This window comes from Electrophorus electricus, chromosome 1, assembly GCF_041902795.1.
Source record: "Electrophorus electricus isolate QZ-2024a chromosome 1, ASM4190279v1, whole genome shotgun sequence".
In the NCBI taxonomy this organism is placed as follows: domain Eukaryota; kingdom Metazoa; phylum Chordata; class Actinopteri; order Gymnotiformes; family Gymnotidae; genus Electrophorus; species Electrophorus electricus.
The window spans coordinates 41,324,872-41,339,505 of record NC_137497.1 but is presented as its reverse complement, the minus strand read 5'-3'; the positions used below and the strand labels follow the sequence as shown (position 1 = coordinate 41,339,505).

Below are 14,634 nucleotides of genomic sequence, written 5' to 3'. Positions count from 1 at the left end.
TATCTATGACATGTGAGATGACTGACAGTAATCAGTCAGAATTATTAATGCGATATGAATCTCAGTGCCAGATCAATCTTTCTGTAATTACACACGCTACAGAATAATGCATGCAACATTACAATGTTGTAGAAACATAAACAGAAGGTATTCGGTGTGGTGATTGCATGGCTGAGACTGATATAGGAGTTGCTTTCTTGAGCTTCAAAATGGTTCTTCTACCGATTACTCCCTTTCGGAACATTAGGGACGCTCTCCTGACAGCTCCCAGGGCCCTTCCCATGATGCTTTGCGGCAGCTCCCTGCACACCCTATAGCTCTGGGCTTTCCAAGTGTGTATACTTGGAAACACTTTGTACTATAAAAAAAATAATAATTAAGAGTCTTTGTCCAAAGTTATCATGTGTTGGGGTTTACTATGCAAATATCACTTAATACCAGGCAGTCGACAATCTATGCTGCTGAAATCTGAAGAATCTCAGAAGGTTTAAAGGATGCATTTTTTTGGATGCATGGGTCTAAGTGTGTGTGTGTGTGTGTGTGTGTGAGAGAGAGAGAGAGATAAGGGGAGGAATATTAAAGCAGAATATCATAAGTTCAGTTTCTGATCTGTGAAGCATGACCTTCCTGAGGATGCTAACATTTTCTGGCAAACAATCAATAAACAGGGATGATCGCGAACAGATGCCGAAGAATGTGCTGAAGTGGGGCTTTTCCAATTTTAACAGATAAAGATCCGACAATAAAGACTGCTGTGTGGGTTCCTTTCGGGATCAATATGTGCTTTGTTTTCACGGGAGCTGAGAAGAGCCCGTGTTAAATGTTTTTCAGCAGAAACAATGCCTAGCGTAGCGCCCAAAACTCCAGCCAATGCTCAGCGAGAGTTCACCGCTTCCCATCCTGGGCACACGGAGGATGACGAGGGCGTTTTGGGCCAGGGCTGAGGACTCGGATGTTACAGCGAGAGCTGGCTGCTGTAGTGAGCCCTCAGCAAGAGCCTACGCAAGGTGCCACCTTCAACAAGAAGGGCACCACGTTAACGTTACGAAACTAACCCAAACCTCATTCTAGTCCTGCCTCTCTAAGAATGATACCTGTTTTAGGTATCTATGCACTTCTGAAAAGAACTGTAACTCTCTAGTAAAAGAGAGACCTTCTTCACTCTTCCTTTCTATCCATATGCAGCAGAAACTCTCCAAATGATGTCACCTGTTTGTGTGCGTGTGTTGCTGAGTGAAGCAGTACACCCAGTGTGGTCCCTGACCAGCACGCATCTGTAAGGGTAAGCCACCTTGACTCATAAAACGCTATGCACACCGGCTCCCCCAAGGTTACTCACCCCTCTTGTGACATGTCTTGAGCAGATGCGTGGAGGGCTTGTTGAAGCCCACTGCGGAGAGCTTGGCCCCAGCGGCACTTGCGAGGCGGGCACGGCCCTGTGGACTGCCGTTCTGCTCCAGGCGTGCCAGCTTGGCCGGCGGGGCCTTGGCCTCGCTCAGGCTGCCCACCAGTTCACAGTTCTCTTTCCCCAGGCAGGCGTCACTGAGGTGGTCCATCGTGACTCAGCACCACTGCTCGCTCGCACCTGCTGAGACCGGGGTGGGGGGGTGGGGCATTGGGGAGAGAGGAAGAGCCCTGCATCAGAACCGCCAGCCCAGACTGGAGCCAGACAGGTGCTGGCGTGGTTCTGACCGGAGTGGCGTTCACTCTGCACAGTTAAACCAAACACATCATCCACTACAACTCCCATAAGTCAGGAGTGCGGGCCATTCTGCTTGGTCTTCCACATGAATGCACACATTTTATTCATGCAGATCCTGCACACAAATGTTCAGCTGTGTCTCACATCTTAGACATCCCATACATGCAAGGTTTGCACAAAACCAAATCTAAGAAAACAGCTGGAATTTGTGGCATACACACCGGCCACGTCAACTGCCCTGACACACAAAAAAGGAAAGATGGCAGGTATTCATCAAAATGTTCATAACCTTGAGGAATACATTTTGTTCCTCAAAATCAAACAATATTGGATTTTGTAAACACAAATGCTACTTTACTACCCAACACAACAAAAAGAACACTATATGATTCAGGTATGTGTCTTTGCTGGAGAAAAACTCCCTAATCCAGGATAATATTATGTGGCATTTACAATCTTGCGATGCTGTCATCATGTTCCTGTGCTCGTTTTGTGTTTGTTTTTGTTTTGTTTTCTAGAACATGTATTATGTATGCTGGTCCCACTGCAGAATCACATGTGCAGTGCAAACAAGCTAATTTCTCTCTCTCTCTTTTTGTTCTCGTGCAAACACATTCATTTGTAGAGGATTCCACTCCTGTGATCACTGCACTGTTCAGTGATCCTTCCCACCCAGCACCAGGAGGACTGCGCAAAACACTCCGCGTACCAAACCACTCCACACACGCTGAGTGCCAGTTCTAGGGAACTGAAAAAAGGGGGTCGAGCATCAGTAAATACTTTTGCGCAAGTAGTGACACATGAGGCTCTTCACCCCAGAGAAGGCAAAAAGGGAGGCGTGTTTCACACCCAAGGGATTTCTTTTTCTTCTTCTTCCTGTTCTCTCTCTCTCTCTTTTTATTTAAATGGCCCACGAAGCTGGTGGTATTCATCTTTTGCAGACTTCTTAAATTATCCAAACAAATCGGTGTATGGTGGGCCAGGTGGCAGTGGAACAGTCACACAGGTTTAAAGAATAAGTGCCTCTTCACTGTGAAATACACTTGCACAGTAAAAATGCAATACTAGCGGGGCCTATTATCAAGCCCTGCTACAAAGAACGCACATTATAATCCATATATTAAAGCTGTAAATTCCAGTGAGCTGATGTGGAATAAGTTTCACCTATGGGGATTATATATGTACACAATAGCCCTCTTACGTTGGGTTAAAAAAAAATTAAATTTGTTGCTCAAAACTTTTGAACAACTGGGTAGTTGTACATGTATCTTGCATTAGGATACAACGGTGTAATGTCATATTTCACATTAAAGAGGCAGAAAGAAACAAACATTCAGAAAAACAATACCAGCCTATAAATCGTGTCATGAATTTTATGTGGCGTCCGTTTCTGTGCATCTCTCTAAACAAAATGGATGGAAACAATTATTCATGTACATGTATGACAACCAAAGTCGGTTATAATGTCACGTTATAGCATGAAACTTACCAGTTCAAAACTCGAAAGCATATAAGGACGTCTGGGGGAACAGCGGCTTCAAGTTTTGTCAGAAGGGAAACTTTAGCGTGTGATGCTCGTGAAGCAGCTTAATGGCCTGATATTTGATGGAATATCAATCCCTTGGTGAAATACTCCTCTCTCACGCTGTCCACAATGCAATAATCATGTCCAAAAAACCCTGGGAATCCTGTAGTCTCTGATCAGCAGTCTAAAGTGCAGACGTCCCAGGGAAGCGAGAGCCAGGTTCGTGGGGAAGTCATGAATTAAAGGCAAATTAAAGGCCAGCTAACGACCGCGGCGTTAAAATCAACAAAAGTCGTTGGTCTCCTCTCGGACGGGGACAACTGCAAACGCATTAATTGAGCAAAAACGAGCAAGGCTTTCTGCGGAGAGAGTGCCGAGTTCGGCTGAGTTTATAGGCTACCGTCGGCGGAGTAGATCCGCCAGGAGAAACCGGGCGTTCGTACGCGAACAACGCGTCTGAAATTAAAGTAAGCTTTTTCGGTCGCTGTCACAATTCGGAGCATACAGTCTCCTGGCATCGCATCGTTGAGGAAAAACACGCGAAAGCCGTGGCACTTTGCCTCCTCTGTGTGGATGAAAACGAAGCAACGAGCCGATATCTCATCTGACGGCGAGGTGCGATATGCGGTTCCAAACAGGTTAAAAGTGCGATGTACTTTCCGATGGCGAAGGCGAATAAGGCGTGCTACAGATGCGTGGCAAGCTCCCTGCCTTACACTGGTTTCAGTGCGTTGAATTCGCGTCCGGACGGGGATCCCTTTCCTTCCCTTTCCTTCCCTCTGTCCCCATTAAATTATTAGTTGTATTGACTCATCACTCCCCTCGCGGGTGCTAGCGCTGCCCCTGCTTTCCTTTTCCTCCTCATTTCAAAAAAGAAGAAGAAAAATACCCCCCGAAACAAGCGGATTCAAGCCGTATTTCGAGTCGCCGAAGGCACCCTCCCGTGACGGCCGATGTCCTGGCGGGGGAACGACCCGAAAATAAAGTAAAAGTGCAGCGAAAACACGAGAGGACGGTGCGATTTCCGGCCGTGCGCGCAGGAATTTTTAATCAGCTTGATTAGAGTGAGGCGGTTCTGCATTTATTACTGAACGACACACGCGCACATCCACGCGCACGCAGGACGGACTGCACGAGCAAAGCGCCTCGAGAAATAAAATGCAGGTGAAATATTTGAAACAAAGCACGATGTCGTTTTTTTTTTGTAAAAACCCGCTGAGCAAATGCAGCAAATGGGTACACGCTGCCGGATTTAGCCATATTGTTCTAGCGCAGTCATAACCGACACCACTACAGACAGGAGGCTACTGTACTTCTACAGGAGCTCAAAAATAATGGCCTATTGTTTGTGGACGTGGTTGATTTTTAATGCACACGCAATATGTGTAAAATATATATATATATATATATTTTTTTTTAAATTTTTTTTTTTATTATTTTAAGTTCATTACCATAACACGACCGTGTCATTCTTTCACAGTCCCCAGAGATTATAACAGTCGTTTTAGAAACATCGCATCGCCGTTAACATTCCCTTATCCGAAAGAGTTGGAGAAAGCTCTAGATTCGTGCGAGATTGCTTATTGCAATAGGACGCGCCATCTGTCCGTGAGGTTGCAGCGTGGCGTGCTCTTTTTCTGTGTGGATAATAAACGGCGGTTCACGCCGAGTGCGGCTACTGGCGGGGAGGAGGGGGGGGGGGGGGGGGGGGACTACGACAGACGAGCCGAGCACTCGCAGGTGACAGCGCACAGCTGAGCGAACAAGCAGCCTTCCACCAAGCCGCTCTCGGCTCGCCAAAGCAAACGCGACACGGTCCTAAAGCCGCGGCCGCGTGGAAGAGGCCGTGTGAGTCCGACACAGCGGCCAAGGGCGCACACGTCACTTTAGCTACCCGCCCCCAGACAGGCTGATTCAAACCGAAGTTTTTATACTTCCGAGACTACATTTATTCATTATATTATTCGGATGTTTATATTCTATTCTAGTCATTGTATGCATTAAACATTTTAATGAGGGTTAATACCAGCTGAGATACGCACGCTGCACAGCATCCAGGTGTAGGAGGCAAAACTAGTGATATTGGAGGTGTTGAACATGATCGCGCCAAAGTTCTACTCACACAGGCCAATAGTCTCTTGAAATAGGAAACCCACCGGCACGGCGAGCAAACTAACACTTCTGCAAGCCTCACAGTAAGGTGGTCAGTGGCGTATACAAATGTACTACATGAACCAGAACAACGCAGGGCTCATGTAAGGTGCGAAACACCGCAGTAAAACCACTGTCAGACACTGGCGCGTTTCTTTGACGGAGCTCGGAAGAACAGACTAGAAGCTTCGGAATTTAGTTCATTCTGAGACTCATCTCTGCACATGACCCTTTTGCAGCTTGCATTCCTGAGGTTGAAAAAACAGTATATTTCCGGCACTGACAAATTTGCACTTAGCTTACTTTTTTTTTTTCTCTCTCTCTGGGGGTGCTAGTGTACTCGCAAGACATTGGTGAGTGCTGCAGCCAAAATAGCCTCAAGATAGTGGCACAGAAGCTAAAACCCAAATGGGCAACTAGGTGATACTGTAAACAGTTACAGCAAAGTCGGTACCCCACAAATCTAGTCAGTGAAAGCAGGCCTCTCTCAGAAAAAAACTCACAAGGTCGTGCGCAACAGCAATAATTAGCATCACCCAACATACCCCCCCCCCCCCCCCCCCAAAAAAAAAACGATTCTGCTCGACTGGCTAAGAGCAAACCGTCTGGATTTGTTTGGCCCTGTTAATCACACAATTAGAGGTTCGTTATAGCATCCGCATGCTGTGTATCTGGTTCTGAATCTGAAGCACAGGACTGTGTGTGTCAGTTCTGATTGTGATGTACAGGCCTGTGTAGTACTGAGCTGCACAGGCCTGTGTGTGTCTAGTATAGAGATTCACAGGCCTGTGTGTGTCTAGTATAGAGATTCACAGGCCTGTGTGTGTCTAGTATAGAGATTCACAGGCCTGTGTGTGTCTAGTACTGAGATGCCTGCTGAATTTTCCCAAGCCGAGCATGAAGGAGATGAGCAGTTATGGCTGGGGAAGTGAGTTGATGCAGGCGGCCATGTTGAGGTGCCCAGAGCAGGCAGTAACATCCACTACGCCCATCCCAGACCCTCGTCACACAGCTCCTGACGACTATGCCAGGAGGGCCCTGACTCTGCCAACAGGTGCTGACTCTGCCAAGAACCCTGGCGCACACGCACACACACACACACACACACACACACACACACACTCACAAACACACACACGCACGCACGCACGCACACACACGCACACACACACACACACACACACACACACACACACACACTCACTCATGCACACGCGCACACACACACACACACACACACACACACACACACGTACACACACACGCACGCTCCCCAACAACACCATCTCTGACATCCAGAAGGAGGCAGAGCTTCAGAGAGCACCCATAATTTGATCAGCCATGATTATTATCTAACAACCAATGATCTATTAGAGTACATTAAAAAAATACAAAATGTAAAAGGGCAGTTTCTCCAAGCTGTTGATGAAAACAACAGATGATCAGTAGAACTAGAGGCTTACTTAAAACATACGGTAGACTAGCTTACAGAAATGAGGCAGCATGCTCTTTTCACACAAGGCAGCTCACTGTTGACAGATCAGTTTTCCAATGACAATCTTTTAATATATTTTAATCGTTACACTTGGTATTACAGTGATCTCAAATATTAGATGATATTTTTGGATGCTCAGTAGGTTTTGTTCCTTTCTACCTGTATTGTAGCAGAGGAGTCCTTGGGATTTTTTTTATTAGGTGCAGTAAATCTTTAGCATTTGTAAACTAGTTGGTAGGATACGCCCTCTCTGTTTTTCCTCAAGGCATTGCAACAAAGATGTCTCCTTTTATTGAATTTATACAGTAACCAAAAGGTTATGTGTATATTGCGTTATAGTATACGTGCAACCCCCAAAATGTCAGAAATGTAAAAATTTGCCATAAGATCTGCGGGCCAGATCGTCACGTTACGCGGTTGCCTGGGTGTTTGGCTGCTCGGCGACGTGAAACGTGTGTTAACGTGACTGCTGGGGTCTGGGTTATAAATCGGAGCCAAGTGGAGCTCCGCAGCTCACTAGTGTGATTGGCATGGGGCCAAGCCATCTCTGCCCCTCACCGTGCTCCACCCGTGGGTGGAGCTGCACATGCAGGTGGAGCCTGAACCCCTGGAGCTTGCTGCGGTTTTGCAGAGCTGGAGGTCACTGCTCACTTCTGCTCAGTGGAAGGTGTGCTGCAGTACACAGTAGCTATGTGTACGTACTGTATGTGTGTGTTCTCTACCACAGACCTGGAATTCAAAGCCACTGGGTGTGAATTACACTATTTTGCAGGTTAAATAGTTCTTATGTTAAGGGTTAGGAGAACTGTCAAATTCAGTATATTAGCCTCATATGCATTACATTGCTTAATAATAATAATAATAATATTAATTACACTTAATAATAATATTAATTACACATTCATTCATAATAATTACACACTCCTACAGATGGCAGCACTATCTATCTATCTATCTATCTATCTATCTATCTATCTATCTATCTATCTATCTATCTATCTATCTATCTATCTATCTATCTATCTATCTATCTATCTATCTATCTATCCATATGTGTGTGTGTGTGTGTGTGTGTTTGTGTGTGTGTGTGTGTGCGTGCGTGCGTGTGTGTGTGTGTGTGTGTGTGCGTGCGTGTGTGTGTTATACATAAACATATAAAAATGCATTTATATATATTTATAATTGCTGGGCCAAAATGGGAGTGGTAGTAGTTCAGAAACATTCACTTACTTCACAGGTTATGCCTGGGTTGCAGTGTGTACTGTAAAAAAATCCCCCTGTGGCTTCCTAAAGTCTAAATGTAAGCCAATGTGAGTATGAGTGTGCACTGTGTGTGTGTGTGTGTGTGTGTGTGTGTGTTGAGTTCAGGGTAGGGTCTCATCTTCAGGTCTGGCCACAGCAGTGATGGTTCCACAACTAAACAGTTTAACCACAAAAGGAGGCTTCTCTTCGCCCCTGCTGCATCCTGTATTAATGATTTAAAACCAATTATTTTCTCTCAGCACACAAGGAGAGAGATCCTCTTTAGCTGCTCAACTCTCTGCTTATTCCTCCTGCTTTTATCAAATTATAAAACAAATTAGTCAGAGAACAATCAGCTAACATCAGTTTCAAGGCCTTGGAAATTACTTTTCTGTCACTAGTGCAGGGCAGAAGCCCATGATTGAATAATGGGACCTCTAATTTCTGCCTCGTGGATCGCAGCATATCAACAATTAATAGAGTAGAGGGAGAAAGGGTGGTGCGCGCGAGAGCCAGAGCCAGAGCCGGGGAACTCTTTGTCTGCGCGCTGCCGTGACCCTCGGGAAGACTCCAAAAACGTGGAAGAATCTTGGTGGCGGGGAGGCAGCATCTGTGCAGACACTGCTAGTCCCAGGGGCCCTGCGAACCAGGGTCCAACTGCATGTCTCATCCCAGCTCTGCACACCAGGCTCCGCCGGCAGCTCCAAACCCTTTTGCTCAAACTTTGGCAGGAGCTAACTCACAGGCCCCGTTTCCAACAAAGCATTTTATCAACACTATTGCTCACCCCGTTCATTATATGTGTGTTTATTTTTGTTTGCATGTCTGATCAAAGTCATCCGTGGAGCTGTACAGCATTGCAAAGGGGAAGATTTGAATAGATTTCACTGCTAGCTAATCTATGCGTTTCTAAATCTCTTTTTCTGTTCAAGTGTATGTACATATGTACTGTGTTTCTAAATGTATTTTTCTGTCTATGTGTATGTACATAAACGTGTGTGTGTGTATGTGAGAGAGAGAGAAAGAGAGAGAGAGAGCGAGAGAGAGAGAGAGAGAGAGAGAGAGCATCGCATGCATCGGCAGTAAAAGAGAATATCTTTTTAAATTGTTTCTTTGGAACATGTGGGTGGGTATTAACAACCTGATCTTTGCTGCATGCGCAGCCGTCAGATGCGCACGCTATTTTCTTTTTGTTGCTTCACCAGAACAAAGGATTCGAGAAAACCTACACAGATCGGATAACGACAAGCATAGAAATAAGACACAATGATGGGAGATCAAAAACATATGGATATTCTAAATTTAGGCTGTTCAAAATTTAAGAAGTTGAAGGTCTTGCCGTGCACACGTTCCAAATTCTATTAAGAACAGCACTGCACAACATGATAACATTGCTATACCGATTTTACACATATTTCATCAACTCCAACCATGGCAAAATCGACATGACGTACTTTTGCAGTATTGCTTTTTGTGCGCATGTAGCCACAATTCCATATCTGCACAGAAAAGAGGACAGTTTGGGAAACAAACAACTACAAAAAAAACCAAAAACTAATGCGCTTTAGCAATAAAACCCAGACTGTAGTCTTCCCTTAGTGTGCACATAACTGTCATGTTAGTAAAACATGCAGAGGCAACGCAGCATCATGCCAAAAGTTGGAAAACGTGGCAAAATTAACCCCAAGTCTGAACCGCACATGAAAAATGCATCTGGGGTGGGATGGCTGCAACTGCCAACCTTTTTACATTTTTGACTCGGAGCCGAGGAATGCACAAACAATCCCCATTAAGATAACGTTCCTACTCATTGGTTTCTTTCTTTTTCCTTTTTTTCTTCTCTTTTTAAACTCGTTACAGCTTGTCATCAAAAAGGCCTATGAATCACCATCACTTTTAGTCACTATTAGGAGTCACAGGAGCGCCTTTCCAAAGACAGGAATCTCCAAACAGCCGTACACAAAAAGAACAGAAAAAGGCAGACATGAGACAGAGGCACCTTACTGGCGACAGTCTAATAAATACATGCACGGGCAGCTAAACAGGTATTTACTGGGCTCCAACCACAAGTATAATTTCCCTCTTTGCTGAGCTGTTATTTCACTGCAGCGTTCATTATGGCGGTGGTGAAGACAATGAGTGGTTTTACCCTAGATATCTGTCTTGACTTCACACACTCACACACACACACACACACACACATACACCGACCAACCAGGACGTTCACGTAATGCACCTTGGGCTGCGGAATTGTTGGGGCCCCTGAACCTGTTAGCACTTCTTCCCCTCATCCTTCCCGGTGAAGTAGATAGGGACTGAAACGCGGAGTAGCTGAACTGCACACCAACCCGCGTGCCTGTGCGCCCTGTCACTTAGAAGAAGACAAACGAGGGGTGACAGAATGGAAATGATCCATCCAGGATGGGCGCTTTGATGATGCGCCGAGGTGCCCTTCTCCCTCCACTGCAACCCCCTGGCGCACTGGCTGGGTTAATTGGTCTCCGAGGGTAGAGGGTAAATGTTGTTTCACCTTCTCTCGTACCCTCTCCTTCTTCCTCCGTTTCTGACGGCAGATGTAGGCTTTCTAGCTGCTGAGTAGCATGTCCCTCGTAAAGTGCCGCACGCCGTACCACGAGCGCACTTGCTGAAACCAAGGCACAGTTTGACTCCTGCCTGTGATGCCTCACAAATTGGAGGACAATTAAGCAGGTATGTAAAACTGAGATGTGGCCTGATTGGGGGTGTCCGCTTGCAACTGAAGTGGTTCTGAAGACTGGCTTCCTGCAGTTACTGGTAAGGCTTTGATGTGCGCTTGCTTTTTCCACTTTAGGGGACTGGTATACTGACCTATATGTGCCCCAAGAGCATATGCATGTACATACACACACACACACACACACACCTTGCTGTCCAAAAGAGCTTGGGCAACACAAAGCTCTGCTTAACATTTCAAAATGGCAATGTACCAAATTGAAATTCTTTACAATAGTTTTACAGCTTTTTGACTTATTTTTTAAATATAGTTCAACCGCACGTTCTTCAGAGTTATGACATTTTAGAGTCAAAAAGGGATTTTCTTTCACAGAACACATTTGACCGCATCATACCATATCACACCACGGGTAGCTAAAACCATCACATCCAAAAACTGCTGCCAGACGCTGCCCAAAAAAACACAAATGGGAATTCTGACACACGCTCCATTTGAGCCATAGCACACCAGAGCGTTTGGATGGGGGGGTCAACCCTGAATCAAGTGATGCAGGGGAACGGGCATCTGTTCACGCATTGTCCGTCACCGCAGTGGTCTCGCAGTGGCAAGCGTGAAAATGAGGTGAAGTCATGCCAACGACGAGGCGATAACGTGCCTGAGCCGAGATCAATGGGAACTAGCCGGGTTTTTGTATTAACAAACTGTATAGATGAGGACCTCAGAAGAGCGAGAGAGAGAGAGAGAAAGAGAGTGTGAAGAGACAAGTGAGAGCATCACAGGGGAATTAACACTCATAATAGTGTCTTTGATCTTAAACAGCACTTACAAGAACTAGCAGCGACAGTGACAGGAAAAGCTCTGGGGCTGTATTCTGCGAATTAGTGACCAGATAAACCACACAGATTCTACCCAGGAGAGCTGCTAGGTGCTAAATCACCACAATAACAAACCGAATTGCTACCTTGTTGGGCTGAAAACAAAGTAAAAATAAAAATATGTATGTATTAAATGGTGCAGGCAAATTGTGGTTGTGGACCTGAGGGCTTGTGTCACTTAAAGTTTTACAGGCTTAAAATTAATAAACATTTCATGAGGCGTATCTTTAAAAACACTGTTTTCTTTACACCTAACTAAGAAATGCATTATTTCAGTTCATTTTAGATTTTCTGGTATGCTCTGTATAAGATGCACTTAAGCATGTCCAGTGGGGTTAAGGACTGCAGGTATAGTCTTTAGCTGTGTTCACCATGTCACGAGTCAAAAACTCGACTGTCTGCGCCTTCACGGGGAACACCAGTGATCTGTAGAGTGTAAGAGACGTGTACGAGCTACGGCTCATTAATAAGATCTGTTATTCGCAAGACAGTGAAAAAGGCAGGTGAACCCGAGAAGCCTAGTGCTCACCCAAAACACACTGCGAGACCCGCCAAAGCGATGCTGCCTGTGTATTTATACATTTCAGCACGAATCAAGTGAAACTCTTTAGTGTGTGGTTTGCACGAAAACATCTGCATACGGTGGTCTCTTCCTGATAAGGGTAGTAGATCTCTACTAGATCTCAATTAGAACCGCATCTTGTTTACAAACAATATAGCCCGTTCGAGCGCTGTTATTTACAACAGTGATCCAACTTCGAAAGAGATCACAAATAACCGGGACTACATGGGTTGGGTTCAGCGTTATGAAGTGGCAAGATACGATATTTACACGCAGCAAAAAAAAAAATAAATAAAAATAAAATAAAATAAAAACGAGGAACTCGAAATTACGTTTTACAAATAATTTTAAAAACGGTAGACTAATAATCATTAACACTTGTTTCAAGAACGTGGGTATCGGTCCAACAGTTACTTGTTCGTTAATAATCCTCTTTTTTTGACGTGTGCTAAGTTGTAGCTATTTCTCGGACGTCTGTTTCGCATAGGCACTTGCAGGGGTTTTGACTTCACACCAAGGAAATATCAGCTCGTTTCCTATCAATGCGGGGGATTAGGAGTGGCACACGAACACCTCCACCAGAAATTCTCACAAATTAAACGTGAGAGGAAGCACACAAGACTAGCAAACCAGACCGAACTTTTTATCCTCGGGATGAACTTCTTAAAAGTGCAACGACATGATATGACATGGTCAAATGTCGATGTAAAAGTATTTAGGATCCACCGGCGGCAGGTTGATTCTCGCGAGCTGCGTAACGCCTCTTGTCGCGTTATCTATTCTTTATCAGCTGCTAAAAGAGAACAGCACAAGGACCTGACAGTACGTACGGCAGTTCTGCAATAACAGAGCGCGTTGTTTTGGAGCAGGTGTTGCTGATAAACATGCCGCACGCAAAACATCAGAAGGAGGAAACGGAACATTACCTTAGAAGTTAGCAGTGACCGCGAAGCCGCTCGTTTTCCATCCAAAGTTCAGAAATCTCTACTGCTTCGTCCCACCTTGAGAGATCCAAAGCCGGAGAAGTCCTAAAACTGTCAAATGCCAAGGCTGACACACACACACACACTCACACACAACTGATTAACGCTAAAGTTGGAAGCGCACGGATTGCACGAGAGTGTGCGCAACGTGGGCTGCGGTCCGGGATAGAGCTAGGAGGGGGAGGGCTCGAGTGTATGAGAGAGTGTCAGGTAGACGAAGCGCCCCTCCCCGTCTCTGATGCTTCAGAAGATGATTTGCCAGCTGTGGTGGAGCTCGTCTCTTTGCCCCACTTTGATTCCCCGCGCGCTCTCCAGGGAACCGTGCAGCGCGAGGGGAGAGGTGGGCCGTCACGAGAGCGTTAACACTTCCCCGTTTTCATATTTACACACTGTGCGTTTAAATGTCAGAAAATAGGATTGCACGAAATAATTTCCAACCTGCAATCAACAACTTTAACAGTTGCTGTTTGCAGTCCCATATGGTCACTGGTTTTAAAGTTTCGCACTGGATGGTTTTTTTTTGGTTTTTTTTTTCCAATTTTCACACAGCATCACGTAAATCACAGATGTGATATATGAGATGCAACTTCACTACTTTTTAAAGCATGTTTAAGTTAAATGTGATGTAGATGGCCCTACTTATTAGACATATGGTAAAAAAAAAAAAAAAGTAAGTAAGGACTAAAAGACGGATATAAGGCGCATTTAAGAGATCATTCCGTCAGATGGTATCCGTGCACATGCATTCAGACCTCCGTGTCTATTATTTGTAATTATAAAGCAGGGCACTGTCGCTGGGAAAACTAAGAAGAAACACTGCAAAATGATTTCATGTTTTGCATGTCTATTGATTGATCTGGATTTGTTAGGGCATGTCGTCGTGCCAACAATTCTAAAACACATTTTAGTGACTTGTTGCTTGGAACCATTTGTGTAACTATGTTATCAGTCGGCATTATTTTGATTTGTTTCAAAAACATAAGGTAAAATAACACAAAGGAGAGGCACTGGAAGAAACGCTTCATGCTCGTTAAGTCGATTCATTTATTCATAGTTCCTGAATAATTCCATGAACTTTCATCCTGATGGACTTTGTAACCTAGTTTATAAAGTTATTTCCTAGAAGAGTACTTGTAATGTTGCCACAATTTTAAAACAGTGTAAGCATGTGACGAAAGCGCATGTTTATACCTGTCTACTTACAAGTTGCGTGTGAGTTTAAAGCAGGCGTTTAAACAAATTGCACTCATAAATAAAGCTAATTTAAACCTATACTGTTTGTTTGTTTTAACATCTGATTGAACTCTTGTGGCACTGGGGCGCCTGCGTGACAGTCACTTCGGATAACCAGACCTTGAGTGAAACTAAACCCGTCCGAGGAGAATT

At 44.9% G+C, this 14,634-nt stretch overlaps 1 protein-coding gene across 6 annotated transcripts in view; it reads right to left on the bottom strand.

Moving 5' to 3' along the window:
- satb1b (SATB homeobox 1b) overlaps nt 1-13,424 on the bottom strand; it is a 41,625-nt gene extending 28,201 nt beyond the window's left edge. For 3 of the 6 annotated variants that reach the window (XM_035526617.2, XM_081720147.1, XM_081720155.1), the window contains exons 1-2: nt 13,192-13,424; nt 1,340-1,585 (exon numbers count right to left, since the gene is read on the bottom strand). In XM_035526617.2, coding sequence (XP_035382510.1) covers nt 1,340-1,556 — 217 coding nt within the window. In that variant the 5' untranslated portion in view covers nt 1,557-1,585; nt 13,192-13,424. Of the gene's footprint in view, nt 1-1,339; nt 1,589-3,191; nt 4,349-13,191 lie in introns of those variants that run through there. The other 3 variants (XM_035526618.2, XM_035526615.2, XM_035526616.2) reach the window with 3 other exon arrangements.
- Between the last annotated feature and the right edge of the window lie 1,210 nt (nt 13,425-14,634).